We start from the raw sequence: 22,790 nt of genomic DNA on the forward strand, positions 1-22,790 counted from the left end.
ATACTCACGCAGGTTTTCTCCATCCCCATTCCATGGGACGGCCCGGATCCTGATATTGTTTCTCCATGACCGGTTATCCAAATCTTCGGCATGGGCCTGTAGATCTACATTTTGTTCCGTAAGGTGAAGGACATCCTGCTGAAGTTGGTGAATGTTGCCTGCAGCGCCCAAGTCAGGTTCTTCCAAGGTCGCCACTCGCTCCCCAATGGCGTCAACATCCCGCCGCATCTCACGCACATCCGAGGAGAGCTGAGATCCGAGATGTCCTCTTTGATGGCCGCGAATAACTCTATCATGAATGCAGGTCATTATCTTCAGGTTGCGAGGACTGGACATCTGGCTGCGAGGAAGCTTGGCTCGCCGCCTTTTTGTAGCAGGTCCTTCAGGGGCTCGTCCCTTCTATTCCTGGAGGTCAACATCACGCCACAGCTGGGGACCTGAGCGCAGCCAGGTGATAATCAGCACCCCAAGGATGCAACTGGAGTTTGCCCCCGCCGGGGCACAAGCCCAGACCCAATCAGCAGCTCTTCACTCCACTCCGCTGCCCATCCCCCGAAGTAGGCCAGTAAAAGGAGGGCCAGCCCCAGGTCGAATCCAGCTCCTCAAAGCACCACAGACCTCCTGGATCAAAGTAATGCCCCAGCTAGCAGCAGGGGCCTCAGCCAAGGGGCCAGATGCCAGCCACAGTTGACAGACACCCAGGGCGGTGGCCCTCCACAGCAATGACCCCCTCAACTTCTCCGTCACCTACCACTGGGTTGCTCAGCCCCACCGTCCGCTGAAACACGGACCGAGAAGGCAGTCAAGGGAGACCATACAACCAGCCCCACGCTCCAGCAAAGTTAGGCCACCAAGCTCCTCTCAGGGCAGTAAACTCCTCCGTACTCCATCCGCTGCAGCCAACTGGTCAGGGCCCAGACAGGCCTTCATAGCACCCACCACCACAACCTACAGTCCAGGCCCACATCTCATCACAGGACCCCCAGGCCCCAGCCACACAACAGGGCCCGTTAAGCGACAGCCCCAGGTGGACACTCAGCACTGCTGACCACACCAGGCCAGCGTGTCGCGAGGGCAATCCCAGATTAGGCGCCTTCTGTGGCCCCAAGTCCCAGCCAGTAAAGCTTCACCTCCGCTCAAGGCACCAAAGGGGCTCCCCGCTGACGTGAGACCCCGCACGCTCTCTCTGCAGGGGGCCCGGTGTAGCAGGGTATACATACCGTTCACAGCATTCACAACGGGGAAGGGCTGCGGCCTGCCACAATAACTCATGCAGTCCTCCCCTCAGGGCCCGCTTGTAGGCCCCCTGCACTCTCCCATCGGGACCACCACACCAGCATGGAGGGAGGAGAGGGCCCACGGAGCGCCACAGGTACCAGCACCGCTATCGAGGCCCCACTCCCACTCCTCTCTCCGGGCCTCCCACCGTCCGCCGACCTGCGGACCGAGCTCCCGGTCAGACGCCAGGCCTCATGCACTCCGCAGGGGTCCCGGTACAGCAGGGCAAACACAGTCACCACGGCGGAGGAGGGCCAAGGCCCATGGCCGCATCGCACACAGTCTTCCTCTCGGGCCACACTTATAGGCCCCCCACACTCTCTCAGCGGGACCGCCACCGGCACAGCTATTGAGGACCAGCTCCCACTCCTCCCCCGGGGCCTCCCTCCATCTGCTGACCTGCGGACCAAGCTCCTGGTCCCTCGCCAGCCGCTCCCCCACTCCTCACCTCACTGATCTCGCCACCAGGTCGCACTGTCCGCCGTACTCGGAGTCGGCCGCGGCGGTGCGGGAGCACACCTCTGACCCCCGGGGGCTCAACCGCTACCGTCCGCGGGCCCAGGCTCCTCACTCTCCGCGTGGGCAAGGCCACAGGTGAGGGAGATGGCGAACACGCTCCGGAGCACAACTCCGTCTGGACTCCTCTGCTGCCTCCCCCAACAGGTCTCTGGGCACACAGGGAGGTCACACTCCTGAAGATCGCTCTCCACCGACCCCTCAGAGAACCCTCTAAGCAGTCGGAGCTGCAGGGCGGGGAACAGCCCCCGCAGCCGATCACCACGAGGTCCGCCGGGCCACAGCAAGACCGGGGCTGGTGACGATGAAGGAGGTGGCAGCAATCCTGCAGTCGGTCCAAAAAGAAGCACACCCCTGGTAGCAGAATCGCTCAAAGATACCGGATTGTGCCATGACTGGCTTGCATGGGCACCAGGTAGGGTGAAATACAAGGCGATATTCTGGTGGCGCCGGAGGGACAGGAAAGCGCGTCTTACTCCGCCGCCATCTTAGTCACGCCCCCTTAGTATATATTTTAAATGTATGTGTTGTATATTTTTCTTTTTTGCATAAGAATTGTTTGTATTTTTAATATATGTGTTACATTTGTAGTGGTTATTCATTTGTTTTAATAGAATTTTGCGTTTTTAGTTCCGTAGTGGGTTGCGGGTTTATAGGGAAATAGGGTGGGAAGTAATTTAATTATGTTAAATTAATTGATTCTTTTTTATTTATTAATATTTGTTTAGTTGAGATATTATAGTGTCATTAATTAATTAATAACTTGTTGTTAATTAATAATAAATATTTAATTTGCAATTAATTATGGTAACTATGTAATTAATGTAAGGTGTGTGTTTTTGTGTTTATAGGTGTAAAGGGTGGGGAGTAATTTACTTGTAATTGATAAATTAATAATTGGTTGTTAATTATTTTTGTTAATTAATTGGTGATTAAGGTAATTGTGTAATTAATTTTAGGCGTGTATTTTAGTGTTTATATGTGTAAAGGGTAGGAAGTAATTTATTTTTAATTGAAGTAATTGTTCATTTTTAATTATTTATAACTAATTAATTATGGTAATTATATAATTAGTTGTGTGTTTTGGGGTTTTTTGGGGTTAAGTGTGAAGTAATTTATTTAATTTATTTATTTTTTATTAATAATTATTTGTTAATTGATATTAATTAAATCAATTAAAAATGTACTATGGCAATTTTGTAATTAGTTTTAGGTGTGTGTTGTGGTGTTTATAGGGCTAATGGATGGGAAGTGTTTAAATAATTAACATCTAGTTTTTAATTAATGTTAATTATTTGATATTTCTTATGGGTAATTATTTTTTTTTTGTTTTGTTTTTACTTTTAAATGGGTAAATGGTGGGTATTAAATAGATTTTATTTACTTAATAATTAGCTGTTAATAGCAATAGTTTTTGTTTTAAAATTAAGTTTCAATGGTGTTTTATTATTGAATTGTTTAATTTAGGTGTGTGTTGTGGACATTATAGTGTTAAAGTGTGTGTAGTTACTTAATGTTTATTAGATTTTTTTAATAATTTGTTTTGAATTGATTACTAATTATGTTAATTATGGAAGTAAATTTAATTTAAAATGTTGAAGTGTGTTGTTACTGGGGTGGTGTTATAGGGTAGGAAATAAAATAAATAAATGTATGTTTTAATTAATGTTTTTGTTTGTAAATATTTTCTAGTTTAAAATATTTTTTTGAAATGCAATTATTATTTAATTTTATATAATAGTTTTTAGGTATTTGTTCTATGTAATCAATATAATATGTTTTCTTTGTATATATTTAATATTTCTTTTTAATTTTTCTAAATATTATAGATTTATTTGTATAATTTTACTTTATTTTTAATATATATATATATATATATTTTTTTAATTGTTGGAGTGTGAATTATTTTTGTTAATTAATTGGTGATTAAGGTAATTGTGTAATTAATTTTAGGCGTGTATTTTAGTGTTTATATGTGTAAAGGGTAGGAAGTAATTTATTTTTAATTGAAGTAATTGTTCATTTTTAATTATTTATAACTAATTAATTATGGTAATTATATAATTAGTTGTGTGTTTTGGGGGTTTTTGGGGTTAAGTGTGAAGTAATTTATTTAATTTATTTATTTTTTATTAATAATTATTTGTTAATTGATATTAATTAAATCAATTAAAAATGTACTATGGCAATTTTGTAATTAGTTTTAGGTGTGTGTTGTGGTGTTTATAGGGCTAATGGATGGGAAGTGTTTAAATAATTAACATCTAGTTTTTAATTAATGTTAATTATTTGATATTTCTTATGGGTAATTATTTTTTTTTTGTTTTGTTTTTACTTTTAAATGGGTAAATGGTGGGTATTAAATAGATTTTATTTACTTAATAATTAGCTGTTAATAGCAATAGTTTTTGTTTTAAAATTAAGTTTCAATGGTGTTTTATTATTGAATTGTTTAATTTAGGTGTGTGTTGTGGACATTATAGTGTTAAAGTGTGTGTAGTTACTTAATGTTTATTAGATTTTTTTAATAATTTGTTTTGAATTGATTACTAATTATGTTAATTATGGAAGTAAATTTAATTTAAAATGTTGAAGTGTGTTGTTACTGGGGTGGTGTTATAGGGTAGGAAATAAAATAAATAAATGTATGTTTTAATTAATGTTTTTGTTTGTAAATATTTTCTAGTTTAAAATATTTTTTTGAAATGCAATTATTATTTAATTTTATATAATAGTTTTTAGGTATTTGTTCTATGTAATCAATATAATATGTTTTCTTTGTATATATTTAATATTTCTTTTTAATTTTTCTAAATATTATAGATTTATTTGTATAATTTTACTTTATTTTTAATATATATATATATATATATTTTTTTAATTGTTGGAGTGTGAATAGTAATTTTTGCTTCTCCGCTATCCAACATTTTCTCTACTGTTGCACTCATTGGAGTGAGAATAGTAATTTATCCCCCTTCACTGCCCACCACTTTCCCTACTGCGGCGCTCACTTGAGTGGGAATGGTAAATGTTACCCCTCTGCTAGGCAACACTGTCCCTACTGTTGCACTCACTGGAGTGGGAATAGTAATATTTACCCGTTGGCTATCCAACACTTTTCCTACTATTGCACTCACAAGAGTGGGAACAGAACATTTTACCCCTCCACTATCCAACACATTCCCTACTGTTGCACTTACTGGAGTAGGAATAATAAATTGCACCCCTCTGCTATCCAACACTTTCCCTACTCTTGCACTCACTGGAGCTGCAATAGTAATTTGTACCCCTCCACTGTCCAGCACTTTCCCTCTTGTTGCACTCAATAGAGTGGGAATAGCTATATTAACCCCTCTACTGTCCAACACTTTCACTACTGTTGCCCTGACTGTATTGTGAAATTAAAGTTTAAATATGTTTTAATAGTTTAATGTTTTAATTAATCATAGATTTTAGTTCTTTTATATTTTAAAATAATAGTTTATTAATTGTTTTAAAGTAAACATATTTGAATAAATAATCATGTTTGCGTGTTTATGTTATTGTATTAAGTGTATTTGTTATATTTTATTAACAGGTATATTAAATGTATTTTATTTTGTTAAAATTAAATTGAATACTTAATATATTTAATATATATTATTTTATTTTATATTTATATAAAAGTCGATATTTTATACATATATATTTTTCAATGTTTTGTAGTTAATATTTATGTACTTACCTGTTTAAGTATAGGGGTCCATATTTGTGTTGTCTAATTTTTTGCTTGATATTATTTCATCGCTATTTATTACATTGATGTTGTGTCAGTGAACCGGCAGACATCGAGTCAAACAACTTGTTTGTCTGAATTTCTCCCTATACGTATTGAGGCAATATGTTACCTAGATAGACTACATTTTATCATGGATAACTATCATGTTGAGATCTTGTCTTTGCTTAAGGTGCGCCAGGGGAAAACGATGAGCTTGCTATATCTCGAAATACTTTAATAAAATAATCTGCTATAAATTCTTTGGTGTCTGTGCCTTTCATTCCTTCTCTTATTCCCAAAAAACATAGATTATTGGGATATTGTCTATGTTCAGAGTAATCCAGCCTCACTTGCACATAGTCCAAACATTTTTCTTGTCCCTTCATATGTGCAGACACTTGTGCCACTGTTGTTTCAGCTTTCATTGTGTATCTTTCAACCCCCTCTTGGTCTCTCAGTTATTGTGTTGTGTTGTTCCTATATATCCTATACAGAATCTGTTTGTTCGGATAACATAAACTGTTGGTTTGGTGGCAGACTGGTTGTGAGCACCCCCACTGGATATGTTAGCCTATTTGCCTAAGCTAGCTCAGGGTGCCACTAGAATCTCCTCTTATCGGGGAGAGAATAGTTTCTGGCAACCTCAGAACATGACAACCCTGATACCTCAGAATTGTGGAAACAATATATTACTTTTCGCTCAGTCACTCGTGCTCACTTAGTTTGTCTCAGAGATACACAGAATAAATAGTTTGGGCGTTTCAATAAAGATTTATTGAACAGTTGTTATTCTAGTGTAGAATAGATTTGCTGTAACAACCATTAGACAGTTGCAGAAATATATTATTAACAGTACTACGAAAGTAAAGGGATGGTACAGTTCTACCATTTTGCAGTAATCATGAATATATACAAGTACATAAAACACATGATAAGAAAGTGCGTACTGCTACGATGCCTCCCTAACTAGATGTACCTAAATGTACCTAGCAGCGGTGTAGTTGTTATGCCAAGATTCCCTCTAAGGTCTAGTCAACCCCGTTACCTGAGAAAGGAGAGAATATGGTTCCCCGTCCTGGTCTTGAGTTGGACACTCCGCAAGGGATGTTAGACCACTGCGAGCTGGAGTGTCTGGATGCAGGAACCTCAGCGTCTCTTGTCAGTGTGTAAGCCGGGAGGTCACAGTCTCCTCAGTCTGTCTAAGCAAGAAATGATGGATAAATACACACAGTTCTCCCCAGTGTTCTTACCTTTCTGTGTTACTGGGTCGGCCTGAAGGATGACGTTGGGCTTGAACTTTATACATAGATATTATACTGGAGGTGTTCACCCTGCTGTCAGTCCCACGGAGGCAGGATTGAGGACAATTTTCCTCGGCCGTGATTGACCGCAAGGACAACCCTTGATGCTGGCTCATTGGGCACGCTAGATTTCAGATCTATAGACCAAATCAGGTCCCCTTTTTCTAAAAATAGGGTCTATTCAAACCCTCATGATAAATAGAGTAGCCGATTTGTGCTACTTTATTTTAGGACAATAGGCATACAACATAGTGAGTTACTTGAAAAAAAAATTTTTAGTAGGGACTAACATAGGTCCTGATGAGTAAGCAGTGGGGGACTACTTACAAAATATGTCGACCAAGTAGGGCGCCCCACAGCCCTACTACCAACCCCTTTTTAGTATTTCCAGCTAGAGAAGCGAATAAATCATTTTTTCTACTAGCCAGGAAATGTTTTAAAGTCTTATATATTCCTACACATAAGTCCCCACACATCCTTAATCACTCACATTTCCTTCACACTACACATAGCCTATTCTCCAGCGTAGTTCGTAGGTCGCAGCACGCCCCGCCCCGTAGAGGGACGGGAAGACCCCTATGATGAAGCATGACACCAAGGGATTCTTAGTGTGTGAGGGGTATTTTTAAAAACACATAGTGCTTGCCTTTGCTATCAGCAAAGAACAGCCTCTTCACCCACCCTTCTCTGAAAAAAATCAGAAAAACCAAACCGATAATTTATTTCCCTTATCACATTGATAGAATCCCATTGTCTATACATGTATCCAAGGAGGGTGATTCTATCACCAATACCTCTATACTTCCTCTTTGTTTATTTAAATAGTGCTTCCAAGTAGCCTCATGTATAATTTATGAGTTTCGAACTAGGAGAAACCCCGCATTCTGAATGCAGTGTTGTATCTAGGTAAAAGGTCGGTCCCTATGAACCGTTATTTATGTAATATAGAGAAGGATGTAGGTGAAAGGTTGCAGTGTTACCTGTGCCTATAAAGGGTACCTATATGGAATATAACAATTGAAGAACAACATTACAATCTGGTCTCCTATCTATAAGTGGATTTCAATTTGTATAGGGCACTAAGTTAGGTTTATCACCAGCGACCTGCGCAGAACTTTGTGTGTTTGCTTTGCAAGATCTTCTTGATTTTTCTTATATCTGGGGGATGCAGTGAAATGTGAGGTAGAATGATCTCATTTAAGACTCATTCACTGACAGCTCAGTGTTCACTCTCTTGCTGTATGCTTTGCTCATGACCAAAATGTTTTTGGTCCTATATTGGAAATATCTGATTTACTCAATCATTTTACTCTCTCTCAGTAAAGTCTGATGCTGAGAGGTGTGCAATAGAATTGAATTGTGCCAAGTTATTGGAGTCCAACATTGCTCCCATAGCTGGGTCTCCCTGATTTTGAAAGCTAGGACAAGGTTTGTTTTTGTGCTGTTGGTTTAAAGCTTAATTTTGATCATGAGCATGCTTTTAGAAGTTCAAAGGGTGCCAGTTGATTAAGTGAGGGTATTATCTAAATGAAGGAAAACATGTTGAATGTCAATTACATTTTTAATGTATGTACCTGCTTAATGCACATACCTGACTGTCTTACTGACAGAGAAGCTTTGTGAGCTTCCCAAGGAGTCAGTGCATCATTAGGTTTTTTCTGCTGGTGACCACCTTCAGTGCAGGGATTTCAGTGCTGTGGTTAAACAGTAACTGCTGAATGAGTGTTTGTGTAGCATAAGGGGGGAGGGAAGATGAGTTGGCCATTGGTGGTTCTGACTGCAAGGGTCGCATACCACACTGGTGGTTCATGAGAGGCATGGAACATCAGCCCCAACCATCCAGGCAGGCTCTGCAGTACTGATTCTCTGATACTCCACAAAGTTGAACGCACCACCAGAGTGTGAAGAAGCATTGAAATTGACTTTGCTGCCATGAGACATGGATGAGCTCTCTGCTGCTTGGTTGGAAAGTAAACGCTGCTCAGTTGGAAGAGGGATACTGAGATGAAAGCAGCTGCTTTGTCAGGGGCCAGAGGATGGAGAGGGCACAGGCTGATGTGTTCTCCAGATAGTCTCCCTTGAAAGTATCCATCTCAATGTCAGCCCCCATGTAGGAGGCAACCGACAAGATCATCTGCTTCTTCCTGGACTAAGAATGTTTTGAAAAACCTCAACGTGGCTCATTTAAGGCCTTTGTGGATGCCCAAACATGGTGGTAGTTGTAGATGGGTCCAGCTTTAGGGAGTTCTCAGGCATTTTCAGCCTGCAGACCATGGGTGCTATTAATACCACCATCATAACCACCAGAGAAGACCAGTTACAATGGGGCATGTGCCACTCTCACTGTCAACAATGTTCTGAACTCCCGCATGAACAAAACAGACCAGCAAGTGAATGCCATATTTGAGCAGATTGTGAACTGCTTTAAGGTTTCTTGATGTTCTTGCATTTCTCCCTTTACAATAGCAGGAATTAAGTGTCCATAAGCATATTGCAACCAGAAGCCAGGGCAGGGAGAAGCGAGAGTCCACAGCAACTGTTTCCTAGCCGTCCTCCATCTTTTGCAAATTGTATCCATGCAGCAGTAGATTGTTTGATTTGCAACATCGCAATCAAATATACTATGTATTCTCCGCACAAGACCCCAGAGAAACTGTCTAATGCTAGCATTCTGAATTTATATTTTAGGCAGTACAATAAATAGAACCAGTCAGAAGGCCAATTTTATAGTTTGACATGGTTCTGTACAAATCCTAGTCCTGTTGAATTTCTTGAGAGTGGTATATTATTTATGCCTAAGGAGAGAAGAGATACAAATGCAGATTAAAAAGTATACAAACAGCGATCCTGTTTGTATACTTCTAGACTGGCCAAAAACAATGGCTCTATGTGATGGTAGGTATCAAGTGCTACTGGACGTGCCATGGGCTGCTGCAATCCTCTTCCCCTTCCAATATACTCCTTAAATAAATATCTGTTCTGGAACATCACTAAACTAAAAGGAAACAATCTGCATGCTCAAAGGACAGCCAGAATCTACAACTAAAGCATTTTCTAATCAATAGCAACAAAATGTCCACTTGAACTTGGCTCAGAGTTCCATACAGAAACTCTTGACAGACAGCCAGGAGAATTCATATAAGTCTCATGGCAAAGCAACCCAGGTGACCATTGCCAAACCTGAAACACTCGAGGCATGTGACATGTACTGCCCCAAATGCTGTGGAACTGAAAAATCCACCTGCTTTTAGCCCAAACTACAGAATGGAGCACCTTCCTAGATACTCTGAAAACCCATTGAGACAGTCAATGAGTAGACTCAACTCTTGTCAGAATCAACATTTTTAACAATAACCTTACAAACTACAAGTATTGTTTTGCAAGGTAATTACAAATGCAGAAATATTTATTTACATGTATCTATACTGTCAAGTTTAGACTGGGATCTTAAAGGAACTCAGTCAAAGAAAGTACATGCAGAGATTACTTTGGCCCAACCATACGAGGGGAACAAGTGAGCCCAATGTTTGGCATTTTAAACTGAGGGAGGCATTTCTCGCTTGAGAAGATTCTAACCAAAGTAGCATAATTGGTCTACTTAAAACATTTCAGGAGACACATATATAAATGTGCTATATGAGGAGTGGTTCTTAGTAATACAGTTTTTCCTACTTGGTGCTCACATAGACATTGACTAGAAGGAATTGATTTAGTGGACTGGAAGGTGAGGATATTGAGGTAGGTTCATGATTAAGCAAGTAACAATGGTTCCCCTTTTATGTCAACACCTATCCTTTAAACCATTCAGGAAGTGAATGATTACCTCATAATCCTCATTATCCCACACACTATTGTAAATTTATGATAGTGGATTTCAGCACACTAAACGTCCAAACATCCTAAATAAAGGGATTGTTCTGATTGTCATGTAATCTGCATTCTGGGATGAATCTCAAACCCTCACATGATTACAAGTTACATGATACACATGAGTAAATTAACCTGTCAGGGATCCTTTTAGCTACCAATGATGGGTTCACCTAAGGGCACAAACCCTTCCTTTCAGTAAAGTTTATCATTCAGATTAGCAGGACTTAAAAAACAATTGACCTCCTTTAGAGATGATAATATTCTGTGTGGCATTACCCAGACGTTTGCCTTCTGTCACTGAACCCGTTTTTGATGTAAATAGGACTCAGAAGAATGTACACCTGCTAACCAACTGTAAAGAGCTTGTGCTCTCCTTTCAAACATTGTAAAATTGACATATTCCTAATTGGCATATTTAATGTACATATAAATCCCAAGTATATGGTACTACATGTACCCAGGGCACAGCCATTGAAGCCTAGTCACCAGTCAGGCTCAGCTTCCCCTCTGATGTGAACTGAGTTCCGAACATAGGGGGCTTCATCAGGACTGACACAGAGCAACAGCCTGTTGACATTATAGGCCTTCCTCACCCACTGAGAGCTTCCCCACTTTCATTGACAACCACACCAGAACCCCAGGGTTAAATAATAAAATAAAAGAGGAGGGCCCTCATCCCCTACTAAGATTTTCAAATGGAAGGTGGGGGGAGGCTGAGCCTTCTCTGGCTGGATGCGTACCTGGGAACCCACCTTTAATTAATGCGGGCCATGCCAGATGAGGCACCTGGGGCCAAAACAACTCAGAGAGGGGGCCGCATGGTACACCTCCCTTCAAAGATAAATAGTGGCCCTGGATGATGGGGTCCCCAGAGCATTTTAAAGGCTCGGGGAGTGGGTGTACACTGCCCATCCTCCCCTCTAATAACATTTTGGACTAATGCAGAGTTAACTATAACTTGTGTCCTGCCATACACTGCGTATAACCTCACATAATACATCACTCATGATGTGTTCTATAACATCAGTTATGACATCACCGATGACATCTCTAATGACATCATTGATGGTATCAAGCAGTGAGGGTGTTAGTTTGTTTTATAAGGACGATCGGTGTACGAGCCGTACCCCATGTACGATCGGTGTACGAGCTGTACACACATCGTACAATGGGGGTACGGCTCGTACACCGATCGTACAATGGAGGTACGGCTCGTACACCGATCGTACATGGGATACGGCTCGTACACCGATCGACAATGGGGGTACGGCTCGTACACACATCGTACAATGGGGGTACGGCTCGTACACCCCATGATCGCAGGGGTACGGTGCGTACCCCTGCGATCATGGGGGATACGCACCGTACCCGGGGGGGGCATTCCGTACCTGTTTCGGCGCGAACTCTGCTTTTACGGCTGTTTTCAGCTCCCGTAGAAAAAGGGTCGTACGGTGCGTACCCGACACGTATCGTACTTGCTGGGTCGTAAAAACCAGCCGCGAACCGTACAGATGTCGCGGGTTCGGAGGTAGAATCGTACGGAGATTAGAGTCATACGGTGTCTTGTACGACTCGTACGGAGTACGGCTCCTGGTACGAATCGTACTTTGTCGTACGTACGGGACGTTTACAGGTACGATTCGTACGGGGAAAAAACGCTCCGTACGACGATTCAGAGCGCTTTTTACCGGATCGGAATTGACCCCCAAGTATTAAGCTATGTACATGTGCTTGTTTTTCTTAAGAAGATGGGCTCTCTGTAAAGATTTCTCTTCAATATGAAGGCTGGATGTAGTATAATCTTTAGCCCTTTCAGTCATTACTTATTTGAAGTGAATAGTGTATTTTTTGTCAAATGTTGCAGAGAGTGTACACTGTTCTTAGAAGATACTTTTTAATACCCAGTCAATACTGGTTACATTACCCATTTGTCTACTCATATCAACTTAATTTCTCACTGTAGGTTTATCAACTGTAAGAGATTTGATATGTTATGTTATGTTAGCTAACATTTATAAAGCGCATGGCTACTCGCAGAAGTGTCCCGGCGCTGAGAAACAGAGACCACATAACATCTAACAAAGCATTCCACTACTACTAAGTTCATAACTGAAAGAGCCATGTTTTCAGACTCTTCCTAAAAGTAAGGACGTCCGGGATCTGTCTAAGGGAGAAGGGTAGGCTATTCCACAGCCCAGAGGCCACTGCTTGGAAAGATGTACCCCCTACCCGGTAGAGCAGGACCTTCGGAGTTGAGATCAACAGCTGGGAAGAAGATCTCAAAGTACGCTGTGGAGTATAAGGTTGAAATCTTTCCCTAAGGTAGGGGGCTTCAATCTTATGAAATGCTTTAACCCCTTGCATGCTGATGACGGAACCGCTGCATCATCAGCTGCGGGTGCGCTGTGCTGATGACGGAGCGGTTCCGTCATGGCCCGCCCCGCTCGATAGAACGCTCGTGCGCGGCGCGAATTCCGCGCCTGCGCTGAGGGTTCTATTGAGCGGGGCGGGCCATGACGGAACCGCTCCGTCACAAGCATAGCTCAACCGACGCTGGTGACGGAGCGGTTCCGTCACCAGCATGCCTCCTATCCCGGTGTGTCCACTCATGTTGTCTTATCTGTAGATACCCCCCCCAGTTGCTACGTCCTTCTGTAGTACCCCCATGCCTCCCAAATTTCTTGCCTGGGATCCCATTTCCCTTCCGTTTTAAAAAAAGTATTTACAGGATATAAAATCTGGGTCTCCGCTCGACCCTATGCCCCCTCAAATCTTGAGTTTTTTGGATCCCTCCCTACTCCTTATTATTTTGAAAGTCTTGAACGCCTCCCTTTCTGAAGCGATCGTGCCCGACGAATGGAAGCACGCTATGGTGGTCCCACTATTAAAAAAGACCAACTTAGACCCTAACAACCCCTCTAACTTCCGCCCCATTTCGTTGCTTTCATGTTTCTCTAAAATTTTGGAGAAACATGTCAATTCTCTGCTTAATCTTCACGTGGAGTCCTCTAACTTTCTTCATGGTTCACAATCCGGGTTCAGGGCTGGCTTCTCGACTGAGACCACTCTCCTTGGTGTGTCGGAATCCATCAGACAGAAAGTGGACAACGGGGAGACGGTGGCACTCATTTTGCTTGACTTGAGTGCCGCATTCGACACCGTCTCCCATTCCATCTTGTTGTCCACCCTGAGAGAGGTGGGTGTCGATGGTGCTGCCCTGGCCTGGATCTCTAACTTTTTATCTAATCACACGTTTCAAGTCTTTTCTTCTACTTCCATCTCTTCTATCTTTCCCTCTAAGCACGGTGTTCCTCAGGGATCTATTCTTAGTCCTCTTTTTTTCAATTTATATATGAGACCCCTTGCTTTTTTGGCGGAACAGGCAGGTCTCTCTATTTACTCTTACGCTGATGACACTCAAGTCATCTATTCTCTCTCCACCAATAAACATCTCCCTTTCTCGTCTCTCCAAACTGGACTAAAGCAGATTGCGGCATGGATGTTGGAGCATAAACTAAAACTAAACGGGGAGAAAACAGAACTGCTCCTGTTTGGCTCCGACACCTCGCTCTGGGGCCCACATCATTGGCCACCGGAGATGGGCCCGCCTCCCATTCCAACTTCGTCTGCCCGTAACCTCGGGGTCCTCCTGGACAATCAATTGTCTTTCAGGCAGCATGTCGTGAAAGTCTCTGCCACCTGTACTACCATCATCAGGTGGCTTAGGAAAATCTCATGGATGCTGCCGGCTGACACCTTGAAATCGGTAGTCCAGGCTCTTGTCATCTCACGCCTGGACTACGGCAACATCTTACTTCTAGGTGCCTGTAAGGAGGTCACTAAGAAGTACCAGGTAGTACAAAATATGGCGGTCCGCCTGATTTGCAATCTACCCGCCAGATCCTCAGCCTCTTCCCACCTGCGTAACCTACATTGGCTACGGATTGAGAGCAGGGTTAAATTCAAGGCGTTATGTTTTATACATAAAATCCTGACAGGAAAAGCCCCGCCCTATCTATCTGCTTTGGTGCAGCAATATCTTCCACCTCGTACACTTAGGTCCTCCACCCAGAATAAGCTCAGGATCCCACGCATCAAGAGAGCAAAAATGGGTGGTCGCTCTTTTGCTCTGCTGGTGCCCTCTCTTTGGAACTCTCTACCCCCCTCTTTACGTTCTGAAATGTGCCTCCTTACCTTCCGTAAGGGAATCAAAACCTGGCTTTTTAATTTGTAAGTTCGCTGATCTCCTTCCCTTCTCATCTTTAATATTGTCTCACACCTATAGCGCCGGGAAACCTACGGGTAGCTGTGCGCTCAAGAAATTCAATAATAATAATGCGGCCGCCGCGCGGCCGCCCCGCCCCCTTAGCACTGCGGCGGAATAGCCGCCGCAGTGAAGGGTTTAAAGACCAAGACCAAGGCTTTAAAATGTATTCTTTTCCGCACTGGGAACCAGTGTAGCGAGGACAGGAGCTGAGTTGTATGAGTACTGGGCCCTGTCAGAAAAATGGCACTTGCTGCCACATTCTGAATCACCTATAGATAAAAGCTTTCCATTGTAGGGCTTTCCTTTTGGAACAGATGTTCAGTATTTTTATTAACTTGGCTTTCTCTGATCAGTTGTATACTGATTGATCACCGTATGCAATGAGGGTTTCCCACATATCTTTGGTTGGTTGTTAATTCATTTCTCTAATGCTATACCCATTTATAGAGCAATATGTACAAAGGAAGCTTGGATGATATCATCAGTGATGTCATCAGTGATATTATCCATTATGTCACTTGAGTTTTCATCAGTGATGTCATAGAACATGGCCTGAGTAATGTAACATATGAGGTCATAAGCAGTGCATGGCAGGGGTACAAGTTATAGTTAGCTCTGCTGACAAATTCACCTCACTATAACGTTAGTTTGAGGTTTGTTTTTTTTCAGTGAATTTCTAAGTTTTTTTTTTTAAACAAAAACTTCTTTCTAGTGCAACTAACTATAAAGTTACATGAACCTTTGTATTTTCAGTGAATTTCTAGAGTTTTACGAATGTAATGTAATATTTTATTATCATACACAATATCAATCCTCTCCCGTGCGCATGGCCTTTGGCCGTGTGCTGTGGAGGGGTTGGCCACAGGACCATATGTTTTTAAAAGGGGAGGATGGGTAAGTGACTCCCCCTTCCCGTGCCTTATGAGTACATGGGGACCTGATCCTCCAGGGCAGTTTTGTTTTAATTACAGGGGAGGGGGATGCATGGCCCTCCTCCCTGAGCCTTAGTAGGCCCAGGGAACCTCATCCCCCAGAGCCTTTTTTTATGACTGGGGAAGGGGCCCTCGCTGTTCTCAATCCCCCAGGGCTTATCCCCCTGGGCAATACATACAAGTTAAAATGGGAGGGGTGGTCACACAGCCCCCTCACCGAGCCCTGTTAGGCCCCGGGTATCCAATCCCCGGGTTCCTAAACACTTAAAAGTGGATGCTCTGGTGCCCAATCAGGTTTCCCATATATAGTCATAGGGGGCAGAGGGAGAAGACCCATGGCCCCCGCTGCCCCAGCTTGCTCTCTACAGGCAGCAGGAACTATCATTGTGCCCACCTAAAGGGAGCCGCTTCTAATAATTTTCCCTGCGGATATGAACAATATATTGATCTGTTTCCTTGCCTGCTTCAGTGCGGGCAGGGCTACAAATCAAAAATCTGATCCTAAGCAGTGGGAGCATTTTTAAATCTGGGAGCAGACTTGGTGGGTGGTAATTAAAATAAATGGATGTTTTTTTTGTAAATTTCATTGTATAACTGACTTATTAAGTGTATCTTAGTGAATACATGTATTAGCGAGTAATGTATAAATATGTAAATATCTGTATCAGTGTCTCACTTTGTGTATAAGTGGCTGCATGGGTTGGTGAGTAGCTACAAGGTTGTCTATATGGGTTATTAGATGGTTTTTTGAGTATCAGAATGAGTGTCTGTATGGTTTGGTGGGGTGTATTACTTAGGGCACAGATGCATGAATGACTGACTCACTGTTTGTATGTGTTTTGAAGACAGCATGTGTGCAGGACTGTACGGGTGGATGAATGTGTGTATGGGTGTGTTAGTGAGCGAATGACTGCCTCAATAGTGTCTTTATGAGTAAACTCATACACCTAGTCATTCAACCACTCACACTTCTTTCTGCACATGTCTTCCTTCTTTCTGCATTTCTTTTGCATCTTTCTGTGCGATTTTTCTTCTTTCTTCACATATCGTACCTCTGTAGGCATAGTTAGAAACTAGAATTTGAAAAACCTTTTAAATTCACTGAAAAAACCATAGGTTTCAGGCATGTTATAGTTAGAAATTAGCATTTAAAAAACCTTAGAAATTCACTGAAAAAACCTTAGGTTTCAGGCACGTTATAGTTAGAAATTAGCATTTAAAAAACCCTAGAAATTCACTGAAAAAAACGTAGGTTTCAGTTGTGTTATATTTAGCTGGACATTTCACTCACACAAAACCATAGAAATTCCTCCGTTATAGTTAGTTCTGCTAACTATAACTCGCACGCCCGCAATGCACTGCTGATGATGTCTCATATTACATCAATCTTGACATGGTCAGTGACATCACTGATGACATCATCCATGTGACAATCTTATGCACCTCATCACACACTAGTATAACCTTTGATCACTCACTGTAAAATACAAAGTACCATTTTTGAAACCATTGACACACCAATACCAGTAATTACATACCCTCTCACTGATTCCTAGGTCTACACAGACATCTACTCATTCACCCATAGAATCAGTCATACATGCAGTCACTGATCAATAGAACACTATGAAAGGCACTCATACACCTATATAGACATTGACACACCAGCACTCATCCTTGTCGGTTATGCAGTCATCCTACTCACTCATGCAAACAATATATCAATCTTACATCCACTCACCTACACAGTTATACAAACACCACCTCATTTATTCATACAGATAGTAACTCATACTTACTGTCTTATAAAATCACTATTACAAGCATACACTTATCCATACAGTCACTCTCACAATCACTAACTCTTATGTATAGTTATTTATATACACCAACTCTCACATACACTGCCTTTTATTTTTCTACTTCGTTGGAGATGTATCACTGAGACATATTTTCGCTCACCAACACACCCATAAACACACTCACTCACCCAAACAACTGTTTCCACATGCACTCTTAAACTCATACACCTAGTCAATCAACCACTCACACTTCTATGCACAGGGTCACACCCCCCACCCAACCACACACACACTAAGGCTCCCATACAAATACTCAGCCAACTAATCAATAACTAATATAGACACTCATGTAGCTAGTGACCAACGGATGCATCAGGTTACACAAGAAAAGACAGAGTGATACAGACATTCACACAGTTTAGTCACTAACTCTTGTATTTAGTGAGACACATTTAAATACTCACTTAAACAGACAGACACACAGCTACTAAATCCTCCATCCAGACAATATTATATGCACTCATTCTTCAATACAGATTGGTATATATATAATACATATTTAAGTTTCAAACAAAACCACATCCACTGGATGATGTCATCAGTGATGTCACTGACCATGTCATGAATGATAGAATATGTGACATCATTAGCAGTGCATTTCGGGCGCGCGAGTTATAGTTAGCAGAACTAACTATAACGGAGGAATTTCTATGGTTTTGTATGAGTGAAATGTCCAGCTAACTATAACACCCCTGAAACCTATGTTTTTTTCAGTGAATATAAATATATACACACAAATACACAAATATAGTATAAAACACATGTGAACCACTCCTTCATTGGACTGTTGTAGAGTTTCACTTTGAGATGAGAGGTGTGCCATGTGGTAGCCCCATATGTGCCTTCTTTCCTGCGGAAGGACAGTAGCTATGTAACCTCTGCTTATTTACTCTTTTATTGATCCAACTGGTGTATCGGTAGCTATCCCAAGCAACAAACGTAATCTCCTGTATGAATCCCAATCAGGCTGTCAGGGCCAAAGCATGTGTAGGTTTCTCAATCTCCATTTTAAACCCTGGACTTACATTTATTAAAACGTGACCAATAATTCACTGCAAGGTGTTTAAACGATGTAAAAGAAAACCAATGTGGATTCTTGTCTTAAGTAAACTTCTCTCTTTTTTATTATTGATAGAGACGGCGAGTGTGTGGTGTTTTTAATTGGCAACAAACAGGACCTGTGCCACATGAGAGAAATCACCTGGGAAGAGGGTCAGAAGGTGGCATTGGAAAACAGATGCCAGTTTTTGGAACTGTCTGCAGCAGAGCACTGTCAAGAAGTAGTGAATATGTTCACAAACGTTCTCAAGAGCATTACCACACACTGCAAGGTCAAGGAGAAAAGAAGACCCAGTGGCTCAAAGTCAATGGCCAAACTGATTAATAATGTTTTTGGGAAACGAAGGAAATCTGTGTAGAACATTACCTGTGTGAGGAAACTGTGGCTCAGTAAATTAGACAAGGGCATATGTTGTAGAACAGATATTTCATTAAAAAAAGGACACCCACTATGTAGAGAATGGAAGGTCAAAAGCTTCGACAGAAGTTATCTCAGGAAACAAAGTTAGCTCAGATTGTGTCGTTTATTTTACAAATTGAGCCATTCAATTTAGCAATGCAGCTTGGCAGAATATTAAAGAATATATTGGCTTCTTAACTTTGGAAAGAAACTATCAGTGCAGAAATTGAATTTAATATTTTCTAAATTGAAAGGTTCTTCTCATAAACTGACTAGTAGTAGTTGCTGTAATCTCTGCCCTGAAAGGACCATGGTGTGAAGCCCCATGCATGAAAAGGGTTAGGTTCAAAATGAAGCACAATGGAGGTTTAAACATAAGATTGACCGTTAACAGAAAACTTCCAAGGAGTGTTCATCATTTCAACAGACAATGTTCATTTACCGTTTTTGTTATTTAGTACACATACATGTGGAAGAAGAAAGTTGATCAAAGTATGAATGACTAGATGGAGATAAATGCCCTGCCTACAAAATTCTTCTCATGGAAGTGAACCAAACCAGTGTTTTTTGGACGGAATCATCTAGCACACACTGGCTGTCGTTGCAAGTGGCCTGTTAATTGTCCGCCAATTCCAGCTTCCTGGGATACTGTTACTGGGTGCAACAGTATCTCTGGAGGTCAGATACAGCTGTCGGACCCCGATGGTTTACTTCGGAACGGAGAATGACAGAGGGAACCAGATTTCACACATCTGATTCCACGTGCTATTACTCATTCCAGGCAGTGTTTTCACACTGAGAAGTTGATTAGCGTCCCTGTGGAAACTGTATGGCCTTTGTTTTTTCTGTACTACGTATACATCCAATGGGCTCAGTAGTTCTTTTGTCCGATCCCTCAGCTATTATGATTTCTTCACAATGAGAGTCGACGTATGTGTTACCAGTAGGCTCTGAGCCTCCGTCTATTTACAAACGTTGTCAACATCAAATTGTTTTCGCTTTGGTGTAGCTAAGAGATGATATCAAGCTTCGTTAATACACAGAGCATGTGTGGCAGGCAGGCAGCAGAGCACGATTCCGAATAACCAGAGAAATCATATGCAACAGCAACGCAAGCTTCCCTCACTGGCAAAGGACAATGCCACCCCCTGGAGCAGCCGTGCAGAGGTCTCACGTGCACAGTTACCAGTCACAGCAGCACGGTTATCAGCAATGAAAGCATCACTTACCTGACATCCTCTTTTAATTTGGGAAATAGAGCCAACTTCTCAGGAGCCGGGCGGTGTATACTGGGGCCTGGTGGTCAGGGTGGTGTGAGACTTGCTTATAAGAATCTGGGGTGCTTTCTGAGTCATGCAAAATAGGTAGGTAAGAAGTGCAGGTGAGAGTGGGTCGCGCCTGGGTGTGCCTCCTGTGAGCACTGCCCGAGTAGGTGTCTGTTTGGCCAGGGAAGGTATGTTCAAGACTAGAGAAACCAGACACAGTTGAGGCTTATTTATGAGCCCTTGCATCACTTTTGCGCCACTGGTGTGTCACTTTTTGTGACGCACCAGTGGCGTAAAAGATGAGCCTAGTTGCGCCATATTTACAAAGTGATGCATCAAGGTAGATGCGTCACTTTGTAAACCCCTGCTCCACATTATACCTGCGCCAGGTATAATGTATGCAGGGGGGGCGTTCCAACCCAAGAAAGGGTTGTAGAAGTGACGCAGTGAAATCTATAAGATTTCACTGCGCCACTTCTAGGACGCAAATGTGTCAATCTCTTACGCCTGCCTTACGGCAGGCGTAGGACTGACTCAGACACATTTCACATGGGACTTGGCCATGTGTAATGACCCATTGCTGGAGTTGTCACTTTTGTGACACACTCCAGTAATGCGTCATTTTTTGCGCCTACAGATACGTCAGAAATACTGGCGTATCTGTAACTCCTTGTGACATGATGCGTCATACTGTAAAAATAACGCATCATTGGTGTCACAAGGAGGGCGCAGTGAAAAGTGACGCATCGCTGTTTTCTCACATAAATGAGGCCCCGTTGTGTTTTGTGGAATGCTTCTTTCAGAGACTATCTAAACAACTAATTCACTCTGTTAATATGCCTGCAAGTACAGAGATGGCAGGCTACCATGGCAGGAAGAGTCCCTTCCCACCAATCCTGCATGTGCCTGGTGTTTGCGATTTGATGACAAGCACCATTATTAAGAATAGAACTCGTTTGCTTATGCAGCCCATCTACTTGCTGATCAACTCAGAGGACGTCTGTTATCGATCTCAAATAAAAAGCTTAGTGGACACACCTGCAGTCAAATCCATTACCTAACAGGGATATATGCAATGGAGGCATTTAGTGCACAGAGCTGACTGTTTTACTGGAGGAAGAAAAATAAAAAACATTTTCAGTGAGTCTGCCAGGCCTGGGTGTACTTACTGGTGTTTTGGTTTAAAAAACATAAAAGGGATGTCTAATGCGTAAGCTCCAGCAGGTGAAATCAGGACACATATCTCCATGTCAGAAATCGGCAGTTGAACATGTACCACTTCACATGTAGGCATAACGTCTAGGTTTATTTAAGCACATTTAATGCCTGGCGCACAACTTTAAATATATTAATTTTCTCATATCTGTGCATGTAATCTATGAAAAAATAATCTTCTAACACTTCAAATAAAATTGAAACGTGAAAATTCTGTATTTCATACTAGGATGTGTAGAATGAGTCAAAAGAACTGAGTGGTGACATGTGTGGAGTGGTAGATGGGGGTATTTTTGTCATCCCCTGCATCTAAAGGACGTAGTGTTGCATATTTACAAAATAAATAAATGTCAAGATTTTCAACAAGTCGTTATATGTCTCTGGATATTCACTCTCAAGACCACAAATTCAGCGCTTCTTATTTTTTTGTGTTTTCTCCTACTTCTCTCATGTATGTACCCTTCTTAATTGGAGCCCCTGTACCACAAAGCCTTCCTTTCTTTTTTAAGCACAGGAGGGATCTGGTTAGAATAGAAGGAGCTGGTGTGAAAAAATCATCTGTTACGTTGTGTTAGAAATCCATCTGTAAATTTACGTCACCACTTTACCCGATTGATGCCTGTGCACCACTATGCTAAAGCATATTACGAAAAGGGTAATTCAGTGTGCATTGAATACATTTTAATTGGTGAGCTAATATTTATCTTTGAAGTAGGCATAGAAGCCATTTTTTAAATACCATATCTTCCAAAATAATCCTCTACGTGAATCCTCTATGTGAAACATTCGAATGCTTTATAACAATTGTGGGAAAGCTGCAGTTTGAGTGTTGCTATCATGAAAACCCTATTTTGTGATTCTGCATAACCATATTTGCACTGTCTTTTTAGTCCCTGATTATGAGCGACAGAATTTCATCCGGACCAATAACTTCGTGTGGGATTCCACCATCTACAATTCTGAGGCCTGGAATTTTCAGTTCCAAAAACTACCCTCTTAATAATTCAATGCCCTGAAACAAAAGTCCTGTAAGAAGCTGCAGAGGTAGGGGCTGCAAGCAGGATTACA

General features: G+C 41.9%; 1 protein-coding gene across 2 annotated transcripts in view; it reads left to right on the plus strand.

Annotated features, from left to right (window-relative positions):
* Nucleotides 1-21,936, plus strand: part of RERGL (RERG like) — a 266,918-nt gene extending 244,982 nt beyond the window's left edge. The window contains exon 5 of one of the 2 annotated variants that reach the window (XM_078654390.1): nucleotides 18,919-21,936. In XM_078654390.1, coding sequence (XP_078510516.1) covers nucleotides 18,919-19,201 — 283 coding nt within the window. In that variant the 3' untranslated portion in view covers nucleotides 19,202-21,936. The remainder of the gene's footprint in view (nucleotides 1-18,918) is intronic. The other variant, XM_078654397.1, reaches the window with a different exon arrangement.
* Nucleotides 21,937-22,790: the final 854 nt, after the last annotated feature.

This window comes from Lissotriton helveticus, chromosome 1_1 (assembly GCF_964261635.1).
Source record: "Lissotriton helveticus chromosome 1_1, aLisHel1.1, whole genome shotgun sequence".
NCBI classification, from domain to species: domain Eukaryota; kingdom Metazoa; phylum Chordata; class Amphibia; order Caudata; family Salamandridae; genus Lissotriton; species Lissotriton helveticus.